The 23624-nt window shown below is 39.8% G+C and overlaps 1 protein-coding gene across 1 annotated transcript; it reads left to right on the top strand.

The window, feature by feature from the left end:
- Nucleotides 1-2146: 2146 nt before the first annotated feature.
- Nucleotides 2147-2518, top strand: LOC107646662 (uncharacterized). Its single transcript, XM_016350831.1, has one exon. It carries the CDS (start codon nt 2147-2149, stop codon nt 2516-2518), a length of 372 nt encoding a protein of 123 aa, XP_016206317.1.
- Nucleotides 2519-23624: the final 21106 nt, after the last annotated feature.

Below are 23624 nucleotides of genomic sequence, written 5' to 3'. Positions count from 1 at the left end.
ACGTGAATTGTTTAAGTCTCAGCCCCAGCACACACCAAGTGGGCCCCAGAAGTGGATCTCTGCACCACCCATCATAGTTTACTCATTTTTTGTAAACCTAGGCTACTAGTTTAGTATTTAAACAACTTTTAGAGACTTATTTTGTATCTCATGACATTTTAGATCTGAACTTTGTACTCTTTGATGGCATGAGTCTCTAAACTCCATTGTTGGGGGTGAGGAGCTCTGCTGTGTCTCGATGAATTAATGCAAGTATTTCTGTTTTCCATTCAAACATGCATGTTCCTATCTAAGATATCCATTCGCGCCTAACTATGGAGAAGGTGATGATCAGTGACACTCATCACCTTCCTCAATCCATGAACATGTGTCTGACAATCACCTCCGTTCTACATCAGATTGAATAAATATCTCTTAGATTCCTTAATCAGACTCTCCGTGGTATAAGCTAGATTGATGGCGGCATTCATGAGAATCCGGAAAGTCTAAAACTTGTCTATGGTATTCCGAGTAGGATTCTGGGATTGGATGACTGTGACGAACTTCAAACTCGCGAGTGCTGGGCGTAGTGACAGACACAAAAGGATAGTAAATCCTATTCCGGTACAACTGAGAACCTGCAGATGATTAGCCGTGCGGTGACAGCGCACCTGGACCCTTTTCACTGGAATGATGGATGGTAGCCATTGACAACGGTGATCCACCTACATACAGCTTGCCATAGAAGGACGTGCGTGCGTGAATCAGAAGACAGAGGAAAGCAGAGATTCAGAAGGCAAAGCTTCTCCAAAACTCCAACATATTCTCCATTACTGCATAACAAGTAACCTTTAACCCATACTCTCTTGTTTATTCGCAATTCAACTGATAAATAAAAATTGACTTCCTGACTAAGAATTGCAAGATAACCATAGATTGCTTCAAACCAACAATCTCCGTGGGATTCGACCCTTACTCACGTAAGGTATTACTTGGACGACCCAGTGCACTTGCTGGTTAGTGGTACGAGTTGTGAAAAGTGTGATTCACAATTCGTGCACCACTTACTCCTCGATGGTTGGGGTTGACTAGGCGAGATTGATCATCATAATTATCATAGTTGTGGTTATGGCAATGATAGGATTCCTTGGATCCTCATTCCCAAGTCAAAGCCCCTTTTATTGCATTCTTAGCATTTTCACTAGTTTTGATCTTGTTTCCTTTTACTTGCATTAATTCCAATTTTGGTCATTCCTTAGTTCTTTTATTTCTTAGTTCTTTTAATCTTTTGTTCTTTGATTACAAAATCCCTTTTGTCATCTTTAACAACCGAAAGCGTAACATTTCATTTGCATTCCTAGGGAGAACGACCCGAGGCTGAAAGACTCTCGGTTTAGATTAGAAATTGTAAACTTTGATCGAGTATCACTTGTTGGTTGAGAACTATTCTTGCAACGAGGTTATTTCTCCTTTACCGAGAAGGAATTCTTAACCGACGAATTTCAGTAATGCAGAGTTTTTGAATATGAGCAGCAAGAGAATTGAACAAAATTGAATGGAACTTTTGCTATTGAATAATATTAAAGTATATTGAATCTCAATGTTTATATAGCCTCTGTTCATACCCTGGACCGAACTGTAAGGCCCAGGTTGGGCGAAGACAAAGGACCGACCTCTTCGAAGATCGGCCCCTCGTAGCAAACTCTCACAAAGAGTTCAGACAAATCACGACAAGGCCCAAAGAGGCCCAAAACAAAGAGTCACCGCCTGCTAGAAGGCGGCCGACCAAAAAGATAAGGATCTCACTCACAAAAGATAAAATAAGATAACAAACTTATCTCAGAGGAAGGTCATCAAGCACTACTATAAATACATTGGAGCACCCAGGTATAACTCAACTCTAATTCTACTAGATGCCATCCGTGAACAATAGGATCGCCTCAAACAGCTCGAACAAGAAGCTGAACGACAACGAGAAGCTGAGCGAGACTTCCGAAGAGAAACAAGACGACGACGAGAGCTAGAAGAAAAACTCCTAAAGCTCGAAGCTGATCTCAAAACTAAAACCACTCGATCCAACCGCGAAGATAGCCCTCACAAGGACCAAGACCCATTCACAAAGGAAATCATGAAAGCTAAAGTCCCAAAGGACTTCAAAGCTCCTGACATGACCTCGTACGATGGTATGTTTGACCCCAGCCATCATCTCAGCAACTTTAGGAGTCGGATGTACCTCACGGATGCCTCAGATGCGATCCATTGCAAAGCCTTTCTGACTACTCTAACCAAGACAACGATAAAGTGGTTCGACAACCTGCTACCAAGATCGATCACAAGCTTCGACGACCTCGCCAAAAAGTTTCTCGCCAGGTTCTCCATTCAGAAGGACAAAGCCAAACACGCTCCAAGCCTGCTAGGGATTAAACAAGGAGACCAGAAAAGCCTCCGCAGCTACATGGAAAGATTCAATAGAGCGTGCCTTGACATACAAAGTATCCCTACAGAGGCAGCCATCATGGGGCTCATCAACGGCCTATGAGAAGGATCCTTTAGCCACTCTATATCTAAGAAGCATCCAACATATCTGAACGAGGTACAAGAACGGGCCGAAAAGTACCTCAATATGGAGGAGAACTCCCGATTAGGAGAAACCTCCAAAGCTAGATTCTCCTACCTACCTCAGGATAAAGATAAAGAGTCTAGGAAAAAAGAAGACCAATCCGTAGAGAAGCCCAGGAAATACCATAACTACACCCCTCTTCGGATATCCCTTGTGGATGTCTATCGAGAAATATGCAACACAAAAAAAATCCCACCTCCTCGCCCATTAAACACAAAAGGGGAGGAAGTCGGACCGAATACTGCAAATACCACAGGATCTACGGACACCCAACTAATGAGTGCTACGACCTGAAGAATGTCATAGAAAAACTGGCCCGAGAAGGTAGACTAGATCGATTCCTAGCCAATAGAACGGACAAGTCAAAAAAGAGAAGGAGAGATAAGTAGTTCTTAACCAAAATAAGTTCACAAAATTTAAGAACAAGCAAGCTCACATCCATGCATACAATGCAAGTCATTGATGAGGAAATATGTAATGCAAGAAGCACAAAGAGGATTGAAATCATCATCGATGCATTTGATGACTAAATTTGTAAAAATTGGTGTGATGGAATTGAAATATGCACTTGGTGTAACCAAAAGAGGGTTGAAATCAATTTTCATTTGAAAAGGTATACACCAGTGAAAACCACCAATTTTTACAAATATAAAGAACCTCAATTAAAAGAAAATAAGTTCAAGTCAAATGGCAAAGTTACAAAAACAGCTTCATTGGTTAAGGGAAATGGAAATTGCACTTGAACTAAGAAGACGAAAAGGCTATGACTTAAACTTGAAATATTGAAAACACAAAGAATGTTCGCATTGACTTGGTTAACCAAGGCCCTATTTGACACAGAAATTCGTCAAATAGTTCCTTGTTTCTGTCAATCGCAAATGCATATGAAAGGGAACCAAAAGAAATGCAAAAATGTTGACCGAATGAATCATGAGTTGAACTTGGCTATAATAAAATGTACCAAGGTAAAACAGCACCAAATTCAATTCACAATTTGCAACTTAATAGCATAAAAATTTTTGAAAATTTTGGCAGCATCTCAGCAGTAAATTGGACGTCCCTGATATAAACAAGCAGCAAAACTCAGCCCATATGAATTCAAAACAATTTAGAAAAAATCAACAACCATAATTTCATATGAACTAAGGTGCATATTCAAACATGAGTAGCAATTTCAATCCATATGAACTTAGGATGGATTTAAACGAGAGCTAAACACAATAAACTCGTATGAGTTGGCATTATTAAGCAGAACAGCATCAAACAGCAATAGCACCCAAAATTAGCAACAACAGCAACATGTAAAATATCACAGAATATCAACATTATCATCACTCAACAAAGCAAATAAAAATCAGCCATTCCAGACAGCATCAGTAGCAAAAATCAGACCTAAATCCACTAACCAAAATCCTAAAACTACCTAACCACCTAGAATCAACTAAACATGCATTTCTAACTAATCTAATTAAACATAAATTAAACAAAGCGAACTATACTACTTAAACAGAATATAAATAGAATGCAGAAAGGAAAAATAGGGAAAATCTGGAAGGGTTTCAAAAGCAGAAATGGAAACTGAAAGGGAGAGAAGAGCAGTGCCGACCCAGAGACGGCAGTTACTGATGGCAGTGATGACAGCAGAACCGAGGCACTGAGCTCAGGGAGCAGGTTCTCCGAATCAGGGGAGCTGAGCAAAATGCAGTTGTAGTGGTGAGAAGTGGAGACGGAAGAGTAGTAGTGGTGGTCAGAGAAGACGCCGACGGTGAGGGTGTGGCCACGGTGGTGCTTGGTAGAGGCGGAGAAGGTGAAACGGCCGAGAAGGCAGATAGAGAGAAGAAGAAAGAAGAGAAGAGAAAAGGGAAGAGAGAGGTGGTTGGCGGCGATTCGGGGTCGTCGGACTGGTGCAGGAGGTGGTGGTTGATGGAGGTTGATAGTGGTGGTTATGGAGGTTTTGGAGAAGGGCAAAGAGACGTTAGAGGAATAAGAGATTGAAAAGGCACGCGAATGAGGCTAGGGTTCCTCGCGTCAGTGGTTATCTCATTTAAATCTACGCGCAGGCGTCACTCACGCGTGAGTGTGGATGAGACAAAACAGGCATCAACGCGTACGCGTCATCGACGCGAACGCGTGAAGGGAGAGAAAGGAAGGCGACGTGTACGCATGGGGCGAAATTGTGCTAAACGCACACTTTTGGCACACTTGTCGCGCAATTCTTTGGAATTTGCACTGGGGTAGCATTTAGGTACGATGCGTGCGCGTCGCTCACGCCCGCGCGTGGAAGGCCAGAAATGAAAATGACGCGTACGCATCAGCAAGACGCACGCGTGGGTTGGATTGTGTGCCTAGCATCCCACCCGCATGGTTCCAACGCAACTCTCTGGTTTTTGTACCGAAGGTTGTAGCATTCAATATGACGCGTGCGCGTTGGTCATGTGCACGCGTGGGACACACTTTTTTTTTTTGAACCAACAAGCTATCAAATTAATGCCAAACATTATTAAACAGGTGAAACCACAACTTAAACCAAATAAACCCAACTAAAATTGAAAATTCAACTTATTACCAATATAAATAAAAGATAAAATAGGAAGAATTCACCATGGTGGGGTGTCTCCCACCTAGCACTTTTGGTTAAAGTCCTTAAGTTGGACATATGGTGAGCTCGTTGTCATGGTGGCTTGTGCTTGAACTCATCTTGAAACTTCCACCAATGCTTGGACTTCCAATAAGCTCCAACATTTCCAAGTGAATTCACCAAGCCTTGATGAAGTTCTTCACAAGCTTTGAGCTCCCAAAGTTGATCCTCTTGTATGCCAGGATCCCAAATCTTGTTTCTACACCCGTCTTTAAGTGAATCATCATTGTTCCAACCGGGTGGCAAGCAATCTAAATTCTCAATGAAGTACCAAACCCTTCTCTTAGATCCAACCAATTGATCACTAGTCCAACCCTTGCATCTAGCTCTTGAAATATCAACCTTGATGAGTCTTGATTTGCAACTCCAACCACTAAACATCCTTCTCTTATGCTTCATTCCACAAAGCCTCCTAAGTTGTCCATCGGTTTCAAGAATACCACACTCAAGTGGGACAATAAAACTAAGATAGATAAGTTTTACCCACTCAAATGAAGGATTAGACGGCAACCTAGGTAGAGAAGTTTCCAACGATCTTGACAAAACATATTCAACTCCCGTCCAACCTTGCCGAAGAACTTCCACCTCAATGTTGCTTTCAATTTCATCGGGAGAAGGTTTTTCAAACTCAAGGGGTTCACTTGTGGATACAAATTCATCACTAGGAGGACTTGATTCATGATCATCATCACCAAGGGAACTTGCCTCTTGATCTATTCCATCCAATTCTTCATAGGGAATATGCCTTGGAAGTTGTGCACCTTCTTTCTTAACCTCTTTTTCCAGTCCAATGGAGAGGGATTCAATTGTAGATAGAAATTTATCAATTATTGAATCCATCTCTTGATCAACCTCCTCAAAGTCTTCAACCATGATATGCTTTGGAGGTTGTACACCTTCCTCATCATCAAATTCAAACTTCTTAGAAGGAGGCTCTATGACTTGAGGTTCCCATGGACTCTCAACATCTCCCAAGTCTTCAACCACTTCTTTCTCTTCAACAATTACGGCTTCCTCTAATTGTTCTAGTACAAAACCACATTCCTCATTTTTCACCGGGGCTTCTAATCTCTCCTTCATGCTACGCTCCTCATTAGATTCTCCACATGTATCCATGGGGGTACTTTGAGTGTCTAAGCGTAGGGTTACTAAATTATTTACTACCTCGGTCAAGGTAGCCACGAATTCTAGTGTTGTCCTTTGCATCTCTTCTTGCCCTTGAAGAAGAACACCAAAGGTGTCATCCATTGGAGATTGGAGTGGATATGAGGGTTCATTGCTTAGGAGGAAGGGTTCATGATAGGAAGGTGGTTCATCTTGATAGGGATATGGGGATGATGTATATTGAGGTGGTTCTAGGGAGTAATTGGGTTGGAATTGTGGTGGTTCTATGTATGGTTCATATGGCTCATAAGGTGGTTGGTATGGTGGATATGGGTTAGGATCATATGGAGGTGTTTGATTGTAGGGGGCTTGTGAGTATGGTGGTTCAAAGCTATGTTGAAGAGGGGGTTCATAGGCATATGGTGGTGGTTGTTGGTAGTCACAAGGAGATCCACCATATCCATTGTCTTGGTATGCATCATGGAATGGTTGTTGCTCATAGTACATTGGAGGAGGTTGTTGCCAAGAGGGTTGATCAAATCCTTGTGGCTCCTCACATCTTTGATTGTCCCATCCTTGATGCAAGTCTTCATTGTAATCTCCACTTTCTACATCATAATTGTAACCACACTCATAGCTAAAGGGGTGAGAATTCATGGTATCAAGAGAAAATAAAAACAAATACTAATAAAAAGTAAGGAAACAAAGTTCTAAAACTAGCAAGAACTAACAAAGAAGCAAAAAGGCAAACATATTCACAATACCCAATAATAAGGCACACATTTGCAAGTTCCCGGCAACAGCGCCAAAAACTTGACGGAGGAAAAGTGTCGGTAAAGATTTTCACAAAATATCGCGTTGCAAGTATAGTTCTAAACCGACAATTAAACCTCAATCAATGTTTAGATTGTTTGTCACAAATACAAACCCAATAAAATTAACCGAAGTATTCAAACCTCGGGTCGTCTCTCAAGGAATTGCAGGGAAGTGTAGTTTATTATTGGTTATGGGAAAGTATATTTTTGGGATTTTTGAAATAAGGAACAAGAAAATATAGATTGCGAGAAAAATAAACTAATAACTGAGAAAGCTCCTAGCAAGGATTGAGAATTAGAAGTTCTATCCTCATTATCATCGTCAATTGTGATGGTAAATGTGAATTGTCTTCACTTAGTTAACCTCTAACTAATGGAGGAAGGTCAAGTGCATACAATCAACTTGAGTTCACAAGTCCTAGTCAACCTATAGTGAGAGACTAGATTTAGTGAAGTTCAAGCTAACCGGCAATCTTAAATTACCATTCAACAAGAAACTTTGAAAATTCAAGAGTCTCTAATTAATCAATCCAAGTCAAGAACATAAAAATCTAATTTAAAATCCACCCAAACATTTTATCAAATACTTGGAAGGCACAATATAAAAGCATAGAAAATTAATAAGAGATAATAAAATCTAAGATACCCAATTGCAAGACAACAATAACCAATAATTAAAGAAAGAACAATAACATAAAAATATAAATTGCATTAATATAAATCAAAGGGAGCAAGAGTGCATCAATAATGAAATAAACAAACGAAAGCAATAACAAATAAATTAAAAGAAGTAAGATGCTAAAACAAACAAGAGTAAAGGAAAACTAAATTAAAGCAAGGCGAAAATCTGAATCTAAGAAGAAATAAGACTAAAAATCCTAAAACCTAGAGAGAGGAGAGAGCCTCTCTCTCTAGAATTCTACATCTTGAAACCTAAAAATGTGTATGAATGAAAAGTGAATGATTGATCCCCTCATTCGTTCCACTCTGCAGCCTCTAATCTTCATTTTCGGGCTTAAAACTGGGCCAAAAATAGCCTAGAAATTGCCCCCAGCATTTTCTCGTAACTGAGGCACGTGACGCTTGTCATGCGTACGCATCACTGAACGAATTCCTGGTCATGCGTACGCGTCGTTTTCCTGCTGCACCAGTCACGTATACGCGTCGTTTATGCGTTCGTGTCGCTACCAGCTTCTAAAATTCTCAATTTCTTGTGTTCCTTCCACTTTTGCATTCTTTCTTTCCATCCTCTAAACCATTCCTGCCCTATAAACCCTGAAAACACTTAACAAACATATCACGACATCAAATGGTAATAAGAGAGGATTAAAAATTTGCGATTTTAAGGCATAAGAAGCATGTTTTCAATCATAGCACGAAATTAGGAAGGAAACTTAAAAACATGCAATTCACATGAATAAGTGTGAAAATAGTTGACAAAATTCACTCAATTTAATATAAAATAAACCATAAAATAGTGGCTCATCAGTGGTTCGTGTAGGCTTGGTGGATACTACTTAGCGGTTAAGTCATGGCACCATCCTTCCGTCCTTGTGAGGAATCGTTCGGATCAACACCGGTATGGATTCAAATAGCAAGTTTGAACATCTCATTCTATCAAGTGCATGCTACGAAATGTATTGCTTCTGCAATTGGTGCTCCGATGAAGGTTAACTTGGCAGCAATGGAAGCTGAACGTGGAAAGTTTGCACGTGCTTGTGTGCAAATTAATCTAGGACTACCGGTGGTAAGGCATATTAAGGTCAATGGTTACTGATATAAGGTAGAATATAAAAACTTTGAGTTGATTTGTGATAGTTGTAACTGCTACGGACATGAGTCAGTGGTGTGTACTCGTAGTGAGGGTAATATGAAGGATTCTCCATCACAAAATTTGGATACTAAGAAAGATCTGGTGGATGCCAATAAAGGATAGGGTGGTGAAAGTACAGCCGTTTTGTAGGAAGATTCAAAAATTCAAAATATTTTTGAATTTGAAAAGCCTTCCCAAATGAAGGAGAATAATATGCATAGTGAGAATATTACAGAATGTAATATGCATGAAAAATATATGCATGATACGGTGATGAATCAATTAGAGGAAGGATGGATTAATGTGTCTTCAAGGAAGAAAGGAAAAAAGAAAGTAGGCCCAAGCAACGATGAGGTAGGTCCATCAGGAACTAAACAAGTGAAATTCAATGTCAAAGTTGGGTTTGTGTTTAAAAATAAAAAAAAAAAGCCTAGTGTTGTTTCTGGCACGGTGAAAGCAACTAATAAGTCAAACAAGAATCATAGCATGAAGTGGGTCTATGCTCCTCTCAAAAAATAATATGTCGGTGATTATGAAAAGATCCTAGCTAGAACATCTAATCGTAAAAGGCTTCGACCCAATTCTCTTCAAAATTCTCTAGTTAGTGATGTTCAAGCTAGCGATGTTGGCATTGCAGAAGAAGCTCTTTCACACAAAGAGGTAGATTCTAATGGAAACTTACTTGGTTAGACTCTCTCCAAGCCGTGGGGTAACTTTTCTTTCTACTATTTATTTTATAGATAATAAAAAATTTAATTTATTGGCTTGGAATATTCGAGGAGTCTCTAATAAAATGGCTCATGTTTATTGTAAGGAGTTTGTAAAAAAAAAATCATCCTACTTTTTTTATTCTCTTAGATAGTCATGTGATGTTTGATAGGCTTAAAACTTTTTGAAATGATTTGGGTTATTCTACTATTAGTATTACTAAAGCGCAAGGTCATAGTGGTGGTATTTGATTTCTTTCTTCTCCATCTGCTAGCCATTGCAGGGTCATAGAGGTCATGAATTAGTGTGTGACAATTGAGATTAATCTATCAAACACCCTAATGTGGCGCACCATCAGGAATTGCAGCATCACCTTACTGGATTAGCTGCAAACATTGTTCTACCGTGTATAATGGTGGGAGGTTTTAATGAAATACTCTATCCTAGGGAAGTCAGAGGAAAGACTTTTAATGAGATGCGAGCTGATGTTTTTGCTAACACTTTAGATAGATGTTGCAAGACTTCGGATTTTTTTCAAAATTAAAATATGAGTTATTTGAGACTTTGAACTTTGTTTATGAATGACAATAAAAATATTTAAAATGAAAGTCCGAGCACTTATCTTAAAGGTTTTGGCGTAAGATAGAGCCAACGAACGAAAAATCACAAAAAGGGCCCATGTTGGGCCCACAACCCAAACCCAAGGCACAAAATCCCTCACCCTTAGCATATTTTAGCCTCCTTTGTATTAGTGAGAGTGAGGAAACAACTGAAAGAGAGAAGAGAGGAAGAGAGCCAATGTCCTAAGTGTCACTATTCATCATCACATTCATTTGCTCATAACTTTCAAATTGTAGCTCCGATTGACGACCCGTTTATGGTTACGTATTTGTCTCGACTTTTTCTATCTAAACATTGTGGTAAAAAACTGTGAAATTCTTATCTCATTTTTTGTTTCTCTTCGGAATTTTCATTTTGGGTATGTGGTGTTGAGATTTTTGTGATTTTGATGTTTAGGAGAAGCTTAACCACCAATTCTAGAGAGGTTTTGACCTAAGATTATGTGGTATGAGGTAAGAAAACTTTTTTCCCTTCAATTTTCCCTATATGTGCAAGAGAACAAAGGTATTCCCGATTTTCAAAGAAAAGTTTATACGATTTTGTGTAAAGGCTCCTATTTTATTATTATATATGTATGAAAGTTGTCGTAATATCCATGCTATCATTGTGGTGCAGCTGAAAGCGTGATATTCTGGTAGTAAGGATGTCACAGATGTGGCTTGATTGATATAGGTGCTTCCGACAAAGAGTTTACTCGGTATAGAAGAATTATTGGTAACAGAGACATTGCTAAAAAGCATGATAGAGCTCTTTTTAACCAGGATCGGTGTCTTCTTTTTCCAAAAGCCTACATGAAGGTGTTGAGTAGATTCCATTCCAATCATTGTCCTCTTTTGATTCGTTATAGGAGACCAACTAGAAGACGGAATGATAACAAGCCTTTTAGATTCCAAGCAGCTTGGACGACTCATCATACCTTCTCTAGGGTAGTTAAGGAGGCCTGGAGGAAGGGAGCACCGATAGTGCTAGATAGCCTCAAGAAGGTTCAAAAGGATGCTCTGAATTTTAATAAAGAGGTGTTTGGTAATATTTTTGTTAAGAAGATACGGTTAGAAGAGCAGATTTGTAGCCTTTAGTGGAGCATAGATACTTCTGGAAATGCTAGTTTATGGTTGAAGGAGAAAGCTCTGAATGAGGAGTACAATACTATTTTTCTACAGGAAGACTTTTTTGGTACCAGAAATCTAGAGAATAGTGAGTCAGATGTGATGACCAGAATATTAAATTTTTCCATCTTCAGACGATCATGCGATGTAAGAGGAATAAGATACATGGTATTTTCATTGAGGATGGTACTTGGTCTACAGGATGATGTCATCAATGCAAAAGCTAATTTTTTCAGATACTTTTTTGTTTCTAAGAGAATGTGGATATTGATACATTAGGAGATATCCCTCTTCCTCATTTGAGTCAGGATGCTTGTAGGTCTCTTACTGTGCTGGTTATCTTAGAAGAAGTAAGGATTGCTGTCATGGGCATGAACTCTTTCAAGGCCCTTGGTCCAAATGGTTTTCAGGCTTTCTTCTATAAGAAATTCTGAGATATTGTTGGTGAGGATATTCGACAGATTGTGAGTGTGGTCTTTACTGGGGGTCATATTCATCCTTCTGTTCAAGAGACTCTCATTATGCTTATTCCTAAGGTGGAGTCTCCCACTTCGTTTAAGGGGTTTCGTCCTATTAATCTTTGTAATGTGGTTTATAAGATTATTACAAAAGTTCTTGTTAACCGCCTGCGCCCTTTCTCACTGAGATAGTAGGACCTCTTCAAGGAGGCTTTATTCTTGGCCGAGGGGCCACTAATAATATTATTGTTTCATAGGAGATTTTGCATCATATGAAAATGACTAAGTAAAAAAAAGGCACTCTAGTCTTTAAAATTGACTTGAAAAAGGCTTATGAAAGGGTTGATTGGAGGTTCCTTGAGCATTTCTTGTGCAGTTTTGGTTTAAGCTATACGGCCCATCTGATTATGAAGTGTGTTTGCTCTTCTTCCTTCTCCACTTGTGGAATGGAAATAAACTGGACAGCTTCAATCCACATAAGGGTCTTAGGCAAGGTATGTCTCGGTATCTGTTTGTTTTATGTATGGAAATACTTGCTTGTTTTATTGCCTATCAAGTTTTTCATGGTGTTTAGGAGCCAGTGACGGTATCTAGGAGTGGACTTAGGGTCTCTCATTTGATGTTTGCTGATGACCTGCTTCTTTTCTACAAAGCTAGAAAAAGTTAAGTGGAACTGATCATGAATGTCCTTAATACATTTTGCAAAACTTCAGACGTGAAGGTGAATTTTGAAAAATCTAAAGTCATGTGTTCAAAGTATGTCTTTAATGCAAGAAAAGATCTTTTTACTGGCATCTCATCAATTCATTTTACTCAATTTGGATAAATACCTTGGAGTTAATTTGGGCCACTCTAGGGTCACTTGTAAGTGTGTTTTGGATACCATTGATAAAATTCAAAAAAGATTTGTTAGTTGGAAGGATTGGATTTTAAACAAATCTGGAAGGTTATGTCTTATTAAATCAATTATATCTTCTATTCTTATATATTAGATGCATGTCCACCTCCTTCCTTCTTATACATGTGATAAGATAAATTCTATTATGCGAAAATTCTTATGAAAAGACCAATCTATATGAATGATGGCAAGTATCTTCCTCTAGTTAAATGAGACACTGTTATTATTCCAAAAAGAACAGGTGGTCTTGGGAATAGGGATGCTAAACTGGTTAATGTTGCAATGATTAAAAACTTGTTTGGCAAATTTTAACTTGCAAGGAAAAGCTCTAGGTATAGGTTATTTCTGATAAATATTTCAAATCATCCCAATCCTTAGAGTTCAACATTCCTGGATATTCTTCAAGCTACTGGAGGAATATTGCTTCAACTTTTATTTGATTAAAAGACGGCTTTTCTTAGAGTATTGGCAACTTGGAGCAATCTTTCTGGTATGATTCGTGGTTCCCTTGTGGCAGACTATGTGAGCTTCTTTTATATATCCTATCTCTGATGTTGATTTGGTGATTAGGGATGTTTGGGAGAATGGAGAAATATATGTTCAGAGAAAACTATGCTCTTGATATGGCTGAGTATGCTTGATGCTCTGCCTACTACTCTCTTTTGTTGCAGTCATAGATTGTCTGCGACAAACATTTGCAGTGGGTGTGGTAATGAGCCTGAAACGGTAACCTATTGCCTTATTCAGTGCAGAAAGAGGAGGTTTGGACATTTTTGCTCCCCTCTTTGCAGTTTGATGCCGGCGATTTTAAGAACTGGATCAAACAGGCGCTGAAAAATTCAGAAGTTATGATTAGTGTTGGTCTTTGGTGGATTTGGAGACACTGGAATCAGGAAATTTTTAATCCTCAAGAGGTTTGGCCAACTGCGAGAATCGTCTTCAATGCTCGCCTCATGATGTAAGAGTTGGAAGCTATGACAGACAAGTTCCAACATTTTTTTCTTCCAACTGTTAGAACTTCCTGGGTTGCTCCACTCTTTGGTCAAACAAAGCTCAACTATGATGCAAGCATTTTTTACGCTGTTAACTCTGCTGGGTTTGGGTTTGGGTATGTCTTGAGGGATCATTTTGAGAATTGGATTAAAGGTTGTGCTGGGTCTATTCCTATGTGGTCTGTGTGTCGGTCTGAGATCTTTGTTATTTGGAGAGGCTTGGTGCTTACTTGGGAATGTGACTTGAAATCAATAGTTTGTGAAAATGATTCTAGATATGTTTTTCTGGCGATTCAACAACCTCTAAGTGCAGCTCATGGAGATAGCACAGATTTATTGATGAAGATTCATTATTTGTTGAACAGAAAGTGGGTGGTTCATTTTAATTTAGTTGTAAGGGAAGCTAATTTCATTGCAGATTGTTTGTCTATACTAAGAGCTCCTGATAATAATAAATACTTAGAATGGCTACAACCTTAGAGTTATCTTCTTGAAGTTATTCCTAGTGAAACTAAAACTTGCTAAGACTTGTTTCTTTGTTTTTTTTATTGTTTATTTAGAAAAAAAAAACGTGGTAATAGAGTGAAATGGATGTATTTTTAAAGTGTGACTATATTTGCAAATTTAGTCTATGTTTTATAAACATGGCCTATTCTATTTTTATTTTATAATATTTCATAAATTAAAATAAAAATTTACATGCAGTTATTTTTATTTAAAATTAATAATTAAAAATTATTAAATAATTTAAAAATTTTATTTAAATTATCATCTAATGATTTTTAACCATTAATTTACATTAACTGCACGTGAATCTTTTTTACCTCGTACATTTTGAAAAAACAAATTAAACGCAGAGACACACAGAAACCCTTCTCCTCGGCAATAGAACCCTTAGCCATAACCCTCCCTCCCACTCTCGATCGTTAACGCCTATTCGTGTGATTCACTTTTCTCACTCCCATAACTCTTTCTTGGCAAAAGTCTTATTATTCATAATACTATGAGTAATAAAGCAACTTTAATCACAATCAGAAACCACATTAAATATCTTGAGAGGGATGATTAAATATCTAATGGGTTAGGCCTAATTGAGAAACATTGGGTCCAGTTATATTAGTTTGTATTCCTATATTACTACATCGTAGATCTCTTATTTAACGCTAATTATATAATAACAAAAATAATTAATTCAATGTAGCACAAATGGTACTTTATTATGTTCTCTTTTTCTGGGTTAATATTAGCTTTGCTCAAGTATAATTACCAAGGAGATAAAAACACCTTACCGTTAGACGTAATAAGTATAAAAATATTTTTTACTTAAAAAAAAAAAAAAAAGAAGAAAAACACGATATGTCGTTGCTGGTTTATTTGACGTGAGGCAATACGATTGATTTCATTGAAGTTTCTTGTAGTGTAAGTGGAATTGAATTGGTACGGTGCAAGTGTGGAAAAATTGGATGCCTTGTGCTTGAGGCTCAAGGGAACGAACCCAACATGAAGCATGTGATCTACTACTATAGGGGTCTTCGCGTCCACCATAAGTGGAGATATGCTTTGATATTTGAATGGTATGCCCATCCTATACCCTCAAACCAAGTCTTCATATGAAGTCCTAATTGTCAATCAAATTATCGTTTTCAAGAATTTAAGAACTCGTTGACTCATTGTTTATTTTGACTAATAAAAATACCAATTATCAAAGAGAGAACGTTTAAGAAAATTCAATGAAAAAAGAATTAACAAACTTTGACACAACTTGACCCTAAAAATATAAAAAAATAATAATTATTAGTTTATTACATCAATTTTTCTTTTACATTTTTATACATTTTTATGACACAAAAATCATTTTTATCTTTTTTTCAATTTTTTTGTCATTCACTTTAATTAATACTAAAAACAAAAGTTATACAAAAAAATTATATAAAATTAGTGAAAATAACATTCCTCAAAAATATATATAATTAAAGATCGATGTGTGAATATAAGTTACACAACTAGAAATTTCATTCGAATGAGCCAAATAAAAACAAAATCTCATCTATTAAATAATTATACATTAAATTATGTTCTGGCCCAACCCAATAAAGGTCAGAAATTTATTCTGTGGACTACTGACCCGACGGGTCCTCAACCCGTACGAGTTAAAGTGACCCACGCGTCACATCAACTTCTGGAAAAGACCTGGATAGTTAGCAGAAGTTTTCAAGCGGATGGGCCCAAACAAGAGGGCCCACCTGAGTACAAGGTATAAAAGGGGAGAGACCTACCCCTCCCCAAGATACGTCATCCTTTACCCTAATTAGCTGCCTCATCATCAGAGTGTCTTTGTAGGTGGGCCCATCCGTCGACCCACCGACGATCGTGGCTGCACTTCCCATCACAAAGTTCGCGCCCAAGTCCAGATACCTTACACCCCCCAGTTGCTCTCGATTAGCCACCCGACCGACATCACATTCCAGTGAGCAACCGAATATTGGCATTGTCTGTGGAGACTTGACGTGAGTATGGAGCTTATCCCTCGTACGGATGAAGTATGTGAGGAGGGCGGAGCCACCGAGCGTCCAGGGGGCCACCTAAGGAGCAGAGTGAGTTCGGGAATCTCCCAGGAACATCGAGGGTCCCTTTCTCACCAAGGTGACACCCACGTCCGATCTCCGAAAAAGCGCCTGTTCGGTGGTACCAACAGTGACAGCTCTCCAATCATGCAGGAGCTCAGACACAGGGTACAGAACTTGAAGAGGGAACTGGCGGCGAGCATAGCCGGGACTCTCGTCCATGTTTAAAGGCCCGTCCGAGCCTTTCACACACCCGATCTTCATCAAGGAGATCGAAAGATCGTCAACAAAGAACCAAGAGGGACGACGGGCGCAATCGAACTGACGCTCACTCCCTCACCTACACCCACGGCAGATCGGAAGCCCGTAGGGAGTGAAGGGGAGATTGGAAGAAGAAACGGCGAAGGCCAGAATGAACTTGGAAGGCATGGGTGATGCCTTTAGATGTCGTGAGTTCCCCGTAACCTTGGTGAAGTCGGCAATTCGTTGGTTCAACTCTCTTCCGCAAGGGTCTATTACGGCTTTCGCGGATATCACGCAAAAGTTCATAGCACAGTTCACCACCCGAATCGCCAAAGTGAAACACCCGATTAACTTGTTGGGAGTGACCTAACGGGTTGGCGAATCGACGAGGAAATTCCTCGACCAATTTAATGATGACTGTTTGGAGATTGACGGCCTCAAGGACTTGGTGGCAAGTCTGTGCCTTACTAACGATTTGGTAAACAAGGATTTCAGAAAATACCTCACCATCAAACTCGTCTGGACGATGCAGGAGATTCAAAACATTGCAACGGAATACATCAATGACGAGGAGGTCAACCAAGTGGTAGCCGCTAACAAGCGAAAACCACCCAACCAACCAGCTCGTCAGATCGGCAACGCTGAAAGGCCAAGAGAAGCGTCAAGAGAAGGGACATCCAAAAAACTGTTTAAATCGTTTTTCCAAGTGGGTAAGTTCACCAACTATACTCCTTTAACCGCTCCCATTGTTGAGGTCTACCAGCAAATCACAGAGAAGGGTATCCTGGCCAAACCAAGGCAGCTCAAAGATATGACTGGGGGAAACAGAAGCCTTTACTGTGATTATCACAATGGTTTTAGGCACAAAACGCAAGATTATTTTGACTTGAAAGATGCACTGGAACATGCCATCTAGGAAGGAAAGCTAAGTGAGTTCTCATAATTATTTGAGAACCAAGGAGGAGGGAGAGAGAGCGTTCCAAGGAATATTGAAGCCGAACTGTGAAGCCATGACAAGGTCCTCCTGAGAACCCAGACACAACTCCAATGGTGGTGGTAAATGTAGTGGTCGGAAGGAATTCCCCACCTAAGTCGATATCAATGGCAAAGAAGGACGCCAAGGTGTTAACCGTGTCTTTGGAAAACCCTAAGGTCCATTTTGAGGAACTCTCTGAGATATCGTTTGGCCCTGAAAATCGTTGGTGTGATGACCTTTCCAAGGACCCACCAATGGTAATCACAGTGAGGATTAAGATTGGCCTAGTCAAATGAATCTTGGTGGACACAAGGGCTGACTTGAATATCATATTCCGAAATGTGCTCAATGCCCTAAGACTCAAGGAGAACGACCTCAAAGACCATCATCACGGTGTCGTAGGGTTGGGAGATAACTACATCAAGCCTAACGGCTCTGTCACCCTCCCAATCTGCGTTGGTTCCAGGGTGAGCAGGAAGTTGGCAATGGCTGAGTTCGTAGTCCTGAAGGATTCTACGGTGTATAACATCATCCTTAGAAGGAAGACCATCAACGAACTATCGGCCATCATTTGCACGAAGCTCCTTACAATGAAGTTCGTGGCGGATGACAGATTTATGGGATTGATCCGGGGAGACTTGGAAATGGCAGTTGCTTGTGACAACGCCAGCTTAAGACTGAGGAAGAAATCAAAGGAGGCAGCTGGGATGTTTTTGGCGAACCTTTATGCTAGGGTTGATGAGAACTCGAGGCCTGAACCATAATGAGACCTAGAGAAATTCCGAGTAGGGGATACAGAGGATAAGTTCACATTCGTGAACTGGAACCTCCTCCAGTAATTAAAGGAGCCTTTGATTGAGGTTATTAGAGCAAACGGAGACCTTTTTGTCTAGCTGAGATGTTAGGGATAGACCTCGGCTTCATGTCATATCACCTAGCTGTGAACCCGGAATCCCAGCCTATTGCATAGTGAAGAAGAAAGATGTCGTCGGAGAGAGCTGACGAGGTAGCCTAGCAGACGGCTAGCTTGTTGGAAGCAAGCTTCATGAGGAAACTTGACTACTCCACATGGCTATCAAATGTGGTGCTTGTGAAAAAGGTGAACAGGAAGTGGAGGATGTGCATTTATTACTCAGATCTCAACAAGGCGTGTCCTAAAGACTCATTTCTCCATCCCAACATTGATTTCCTGGTGGACACAGTGGCGGGTTACAGATTTTTTAGCTTTATGGATGCTATTCGGGATACAACCAAATCCCAATGCACCGGCCTGATGAGGACAAAACGGCATTTATAATGCCAGCAAGGACTTACTGTTATAAGGTCATGCCGTTTAGGATGAAAAACGTGGGCGGGACAAACCAAAGACTGATGAACAAGGTCTTCAAGGACCATATCGGCAAGTCGGTAGAGGTCTATGTGAATGACATGCTGGTGAAAACAGCCGAGCCAGGCAGCCTGGTAACCAACTTGAGTGTCATCTTCGACTCATTTCGAAAGCACAACATGAGGCTGAACCCCTTGAAGTGCGCGTTTGCCATGAAAGAAGGGAAATTTCTTGGATTCATGATCACACAGAGAGGGATAGAAGTCAACCCGGACAAGTGTGAAGCAGTTCTTCGCATGACAAGCCCTGGATACGTAAAGGACATACAAAGGCTGGTGGGGAGACTGACAGCCTTATCTCGCTTTCTCGGTGCATTGGCAACTAAAGCACTAGCTTTCTTCAACTTGATAAAGAAGGGGATGGCCTTTGAGTGGACCTCGGCCTGCGAAGAAGTTTTTAATTACTTTAAGAAAATTTTGTCGGAGCCACCAGTTCTCAGTAAACCAAAGGAAAGGGAGACCTTGTACCTATACTTGGAGGTTATAGAAGAGGCTGTGGCAGCTATCCTGGTCCGGGAAGAGAACAAGCAACAACAGCCTGTGTACTTCATAAGTAAGGTGCTCCAAGGAGTAGAGCTAAGATATACTAGGCTAGAGAAATTAGCTTATGCCCTGTTAGTCTCCTCTTGAAGGTTAAGGCAACACTTTCAAGAACATCCGATCACTCTGCGAACTGATTAGGCTATCCGACAAATCTTGTAGAAGCCCAACCTGGTGGAGCGAATGATGACTTGGGTAATAGAATTGTCTCAGTACAATATCCAGTATGAACCCTGGCATCCAATCAAAGCACAAGCAATGGTTGACTTCTTGGTTGAAGTGACCAGAATGCTCCCGAGGTCCCGAGCACACGGTGAAAAATCTATATAGACGTAGCTTCCAACCAAGCGTTCAGAGGAGCTGGGATCATTTTAGAAATTTCAGAATGAATAACTTACGAGCATTCTATCAAATTTGAATTTTTGGTCTCGAACAACCAAGTCAAATATGAATTTATGATTGGCAGCCTAATCTTAGCCAAAGAGGTTGGGGTGGCAAAGTTTGAAGTTAATAGCGACTCTCAGGTCGTGACATCCTAAGTGAACGGGACATACCAGGCTCGAGACCCATTATTGAAAAAATATCTGGAAAGAACCAAACAGTTATGCAAGGATTTTGAGGAGGTAGTGGTTCAACATGTACCCAGGGAGAGAAATGCCAGAGCAAACCTTTTGTCAAAATTGGCGAGCACCAAGCCTGGAACTGGAAACCGATCTCTCATTTAGGGATTGATGAAGAAGCTGTCAGTGGCCCTCTGTTTGACCCAGGCTCAAGAAGAACCTTTTTCCTGGATCAACCCGATCCAACGCTTTCTTGAAGAAGGATAGCTACCAAAAAGCGATTGATTATTATACCAAATGGGTGGAGGCTGAACCGTTGGCAAGTATCTCATCTGCGAATTGTTGAAAATTTATTTGGAGACAAGTGATTGTAGGGTTTGGAATTCCAGAGGTACTGGTATCGAACAATGGAACATAGTTTTCTGACAAGAATTTTGGGGAGTTCTTGGCAGGCCTCGGAATCAAACAAAAGTTCTCCTCTGTGGAGCACCCCCAGAGCAATAGACAAGCCGATGCAGCAAACAAGGTCATCCTCAGTGGGCTGAAAAAGTGCTTGGTTCAGAGAAAGAGATCCTAGGCAGACGAGTTAGCCTCTATCCTGTGGTCTTACAGAACAACACCTTAATCTTCTATCAAAGGACACCCTACTGGTTTACTTATGGTGTCGATATGGTGATTCCCATGGAAATTGGAGAACTCAGCCCAAGGCTACTCCTTGGCGGATGTGACAAGGCATTTGAGAAGGACCTGATAGATGAGACCTGGAAGATGGCCCATTTGTTGGAAGTGGCGCTGAAGCAAAGGTTAGTGTTGCGCTACAACCGTAGGGTGTAAAATAAGAGGTTCGAAGAAGGCGACCTGGTGCTAAGACGCAACGATATCGGTCCGCCGACCCTTGAAGAAGGTAAGCTCTCCCCTAATTGGGAAGGACCCTACAGGTTAAAAGAAGTGCATGGGAAGGGCGCCTACAAGTTGGAGCAATTGGACGGGAAGGAAGTCTCAAGGACTTGGAATGCAACGAACTTAAGTTGATTTTACTCCTAAGGGCTTGACAACCTCCCGTCTTACCAATCATTTCTCTTTTCTCTCGTTTGCCTTTGTTTACATTCGTTTACTTTGTTTTACCAATTTACTTGTATCGTGATATATTGTTAAAAAAGGGGTACTCTTTCCCATTGCCATCTGAACAGAACAATGGCGAGGGTTTTAACGATGCCCATTTGGAAAAAGAGATAATATGTTTGAAATTTATTTTTGTTTTGATTTATTTGTTATTACCAAGTTATAAGCATGGTTTTCCAGGACTGATCACCCCGGGAACTTGAATGCAACGATATACAAATATCCATCAAGTTACGGCTTAATAATCAAACAAAGAAGAAATATAGCGGTAAAGTGACCAAAATAACGTAAAGATTCTAATTACAAGAGTCAAAATCATTAAAACGATAGCTCAAAAGGACACCACGTTAGCCCGACAACAAACCAAAAAGAAAAATTGTTCAAAGTTACAGGTAAGGAGCATCACATCGGCCCAATAACGAAGAGAGTTCAAAAGATAGTACAAAAAATTACAAGTGATAAAACACATCACTTCCTCAGAATGTCGACAATCTTGCCATCTTGAATCATCTTGAAGGCGCCAACAGCAGAGGTGTCGAAGTCGAGAGCGAGAAGAGAGACCTGAGCCTTAATCGCCTCCTCGGTAGCTGTGATAGCCTCCTGGGCGTCCTTAAGGTTCTCCTTGTTCTTCTTCTTCAAGCTGGTAACCTCTTGGCAAGCAGAGTCTGCCGAATTTAGAGCCCCCGCCAGCTTTTCTTCCAACTACTTCACTTTATTCTCCGCTATGGTGTCCCGACCATGGGCTTTATTAAGCTACTTAGAAAGGGAGAAGTCCCATTCCACAAGGCGGTTAATCTCCTCACTGGCCCCTTTCATCTTCTTCTCCTCGTCGGCAAGTCAGGTTTTTAGAGACTTCCCCTTGGCCTTCATATTGGCGATATCCCTCTGAACAGCCCAGTGCTTCCACCTTCTTGGCAATAGCAGCAGTCCGGAGAAGACTCTAGTACGTCTACCTCGCCTGAGCGGCCAAATCCTCCTCTTGGAAAAACTCCTCAGTACCCGGTAGGAGTTGGGAGTCAATGAAGAACCCTGTATCAAAGTTCGTTTTCATAACAGTGAGAACTTGCTCTGAATCGGAGTTTGTTTTCCTTTTCTTAGGGTTGGGGATAACGATCATCTCAGCTTTAAGCTCGATCATAAACTAGTTCAAATTCCTTTGAAGATGATGACACAACAACTAGTTCAAATTTTCTTTTAGTCTGACAGTTTAATTGGTTAGAATTAAGCTTTTTTTTTTCTTGTCAGCCTAGTAGAAGTTTTCCTTAGGCCAGGATTATTAGTGGGTGGTTTGGTTGTTTTCTCTGAAAAAAAGGTATAATATATAAACAAAAGAAATAGTAATAACAAAAAGAATTTAATAATTTGTTTGATCTAAATGATTCATATGTAATTACTCTTTTTGCTATCTAATGCTCTCGTCATTTGCTGCATCACACAAGTATTAGTCATTCTTCGACATCATGTAGCAAAGGTAACTTTAATGGAAGAATAATAGGCTTTCCATGAAGAAAAAAATTAATTATGTAGTCAAACAATTCTCAAAGGATAATAGGTGAAATTTACTTCTCCAAAGAGCGTTATCCCTTTGAATATGCAATAAATCCTCTAGTGAGACAATTTTGGTATGCAAAAGTTGAGCTAGTCCAAATTATCTAGATACCGCATTTAGCATGTATATTACTATTTTAGATCCTCTCTACTTGGAAATCCAGCAAAAAATAATTGGAGAGTTAAAAATTATTACCAAATGACATTGTTCTCATCTTGTGTAACCCTAGCTAAAATAAGAGGTTATATTAATTATTCTAGACCAGTTTGACGTTTGGCAAAAGGGGTCAAGCTGAAAGTTTTATTTTCTCTAAAAAGTAGCAGAAAATACGAAAAAGTGCTTCATTTTCTCATGCGGAGCTTTTAACTTATCAAAAAAAAAAAAGTTAAGTAAATAATGACCTGCAATTACAAAGTCTGTAAAATTTTCCTGGTTTGGGCGTGTTTGTAGATCAGACTTGAAAATAGCAAAAAGCGATACTTGAAAAAATCAAATAGGCCCATCAATATTGATAATTCCCTTTGTAGCCCTATAAAGTTCATGATCCAATCTAGAGTAAGATATAATTGAGCCAAAAATAGTTTGGCTACACACAACTTCCTACTCTCAGCTAACATAATGGTCAATGAAAGGTAAACAACTTTAATTTAAATACTCCAAGAACAGAAAACAACACCACTCAACTAATAAAGAAGAAATGCTATGTGTTCACTATCAAAAATATGGTTCTTGTATTTACCTTTGTTGTTGTAGTGGAAGAGAGGTTAATAGAATACTTGCTTCTATTGTTGATTTGCTAGTGACTAAAATCTCATCTCTTAAAGAAGGTAGGCCAGTTATAAAAACTACATCTAGAAGAGTAGGCATGATCATGCCATACGGAGTGTGAAAGGTATGAGTAATTTTGTCCCAAAAATATAGTGCACCTCCCA

Source organism: Arachis ipaensis, chromosome B6 (genome assembly GCF_059453495.1).
Source record: "Arachis ipaensis isolate K30076 ecotype BB chromosome B6, ASM5945349v1, whole genome shotgun sequence".
NCBI classification, from domain to species: domain Eukaryota; kingdom Viridiplantae; phylum Streptophyta; class Magnoliopsida; order Fabales; family Fabaceae; genus Arachis; species Arachis ipaensis.
Note: the sequence above shows the minus strand (reverse complement) of the source record. Positions and strands in the feature narration are given on the sequence as shown.

Bases quoted from the DNA above. Each gene is read 5' to 3' on its own strand.
- LOC107646662 (XM_016350831.1), top strand. From the start codon at position 2,147: ATGACCTCGTACGATGGTATGTTTGACCCCAGCCATCATCTCAGCAAC.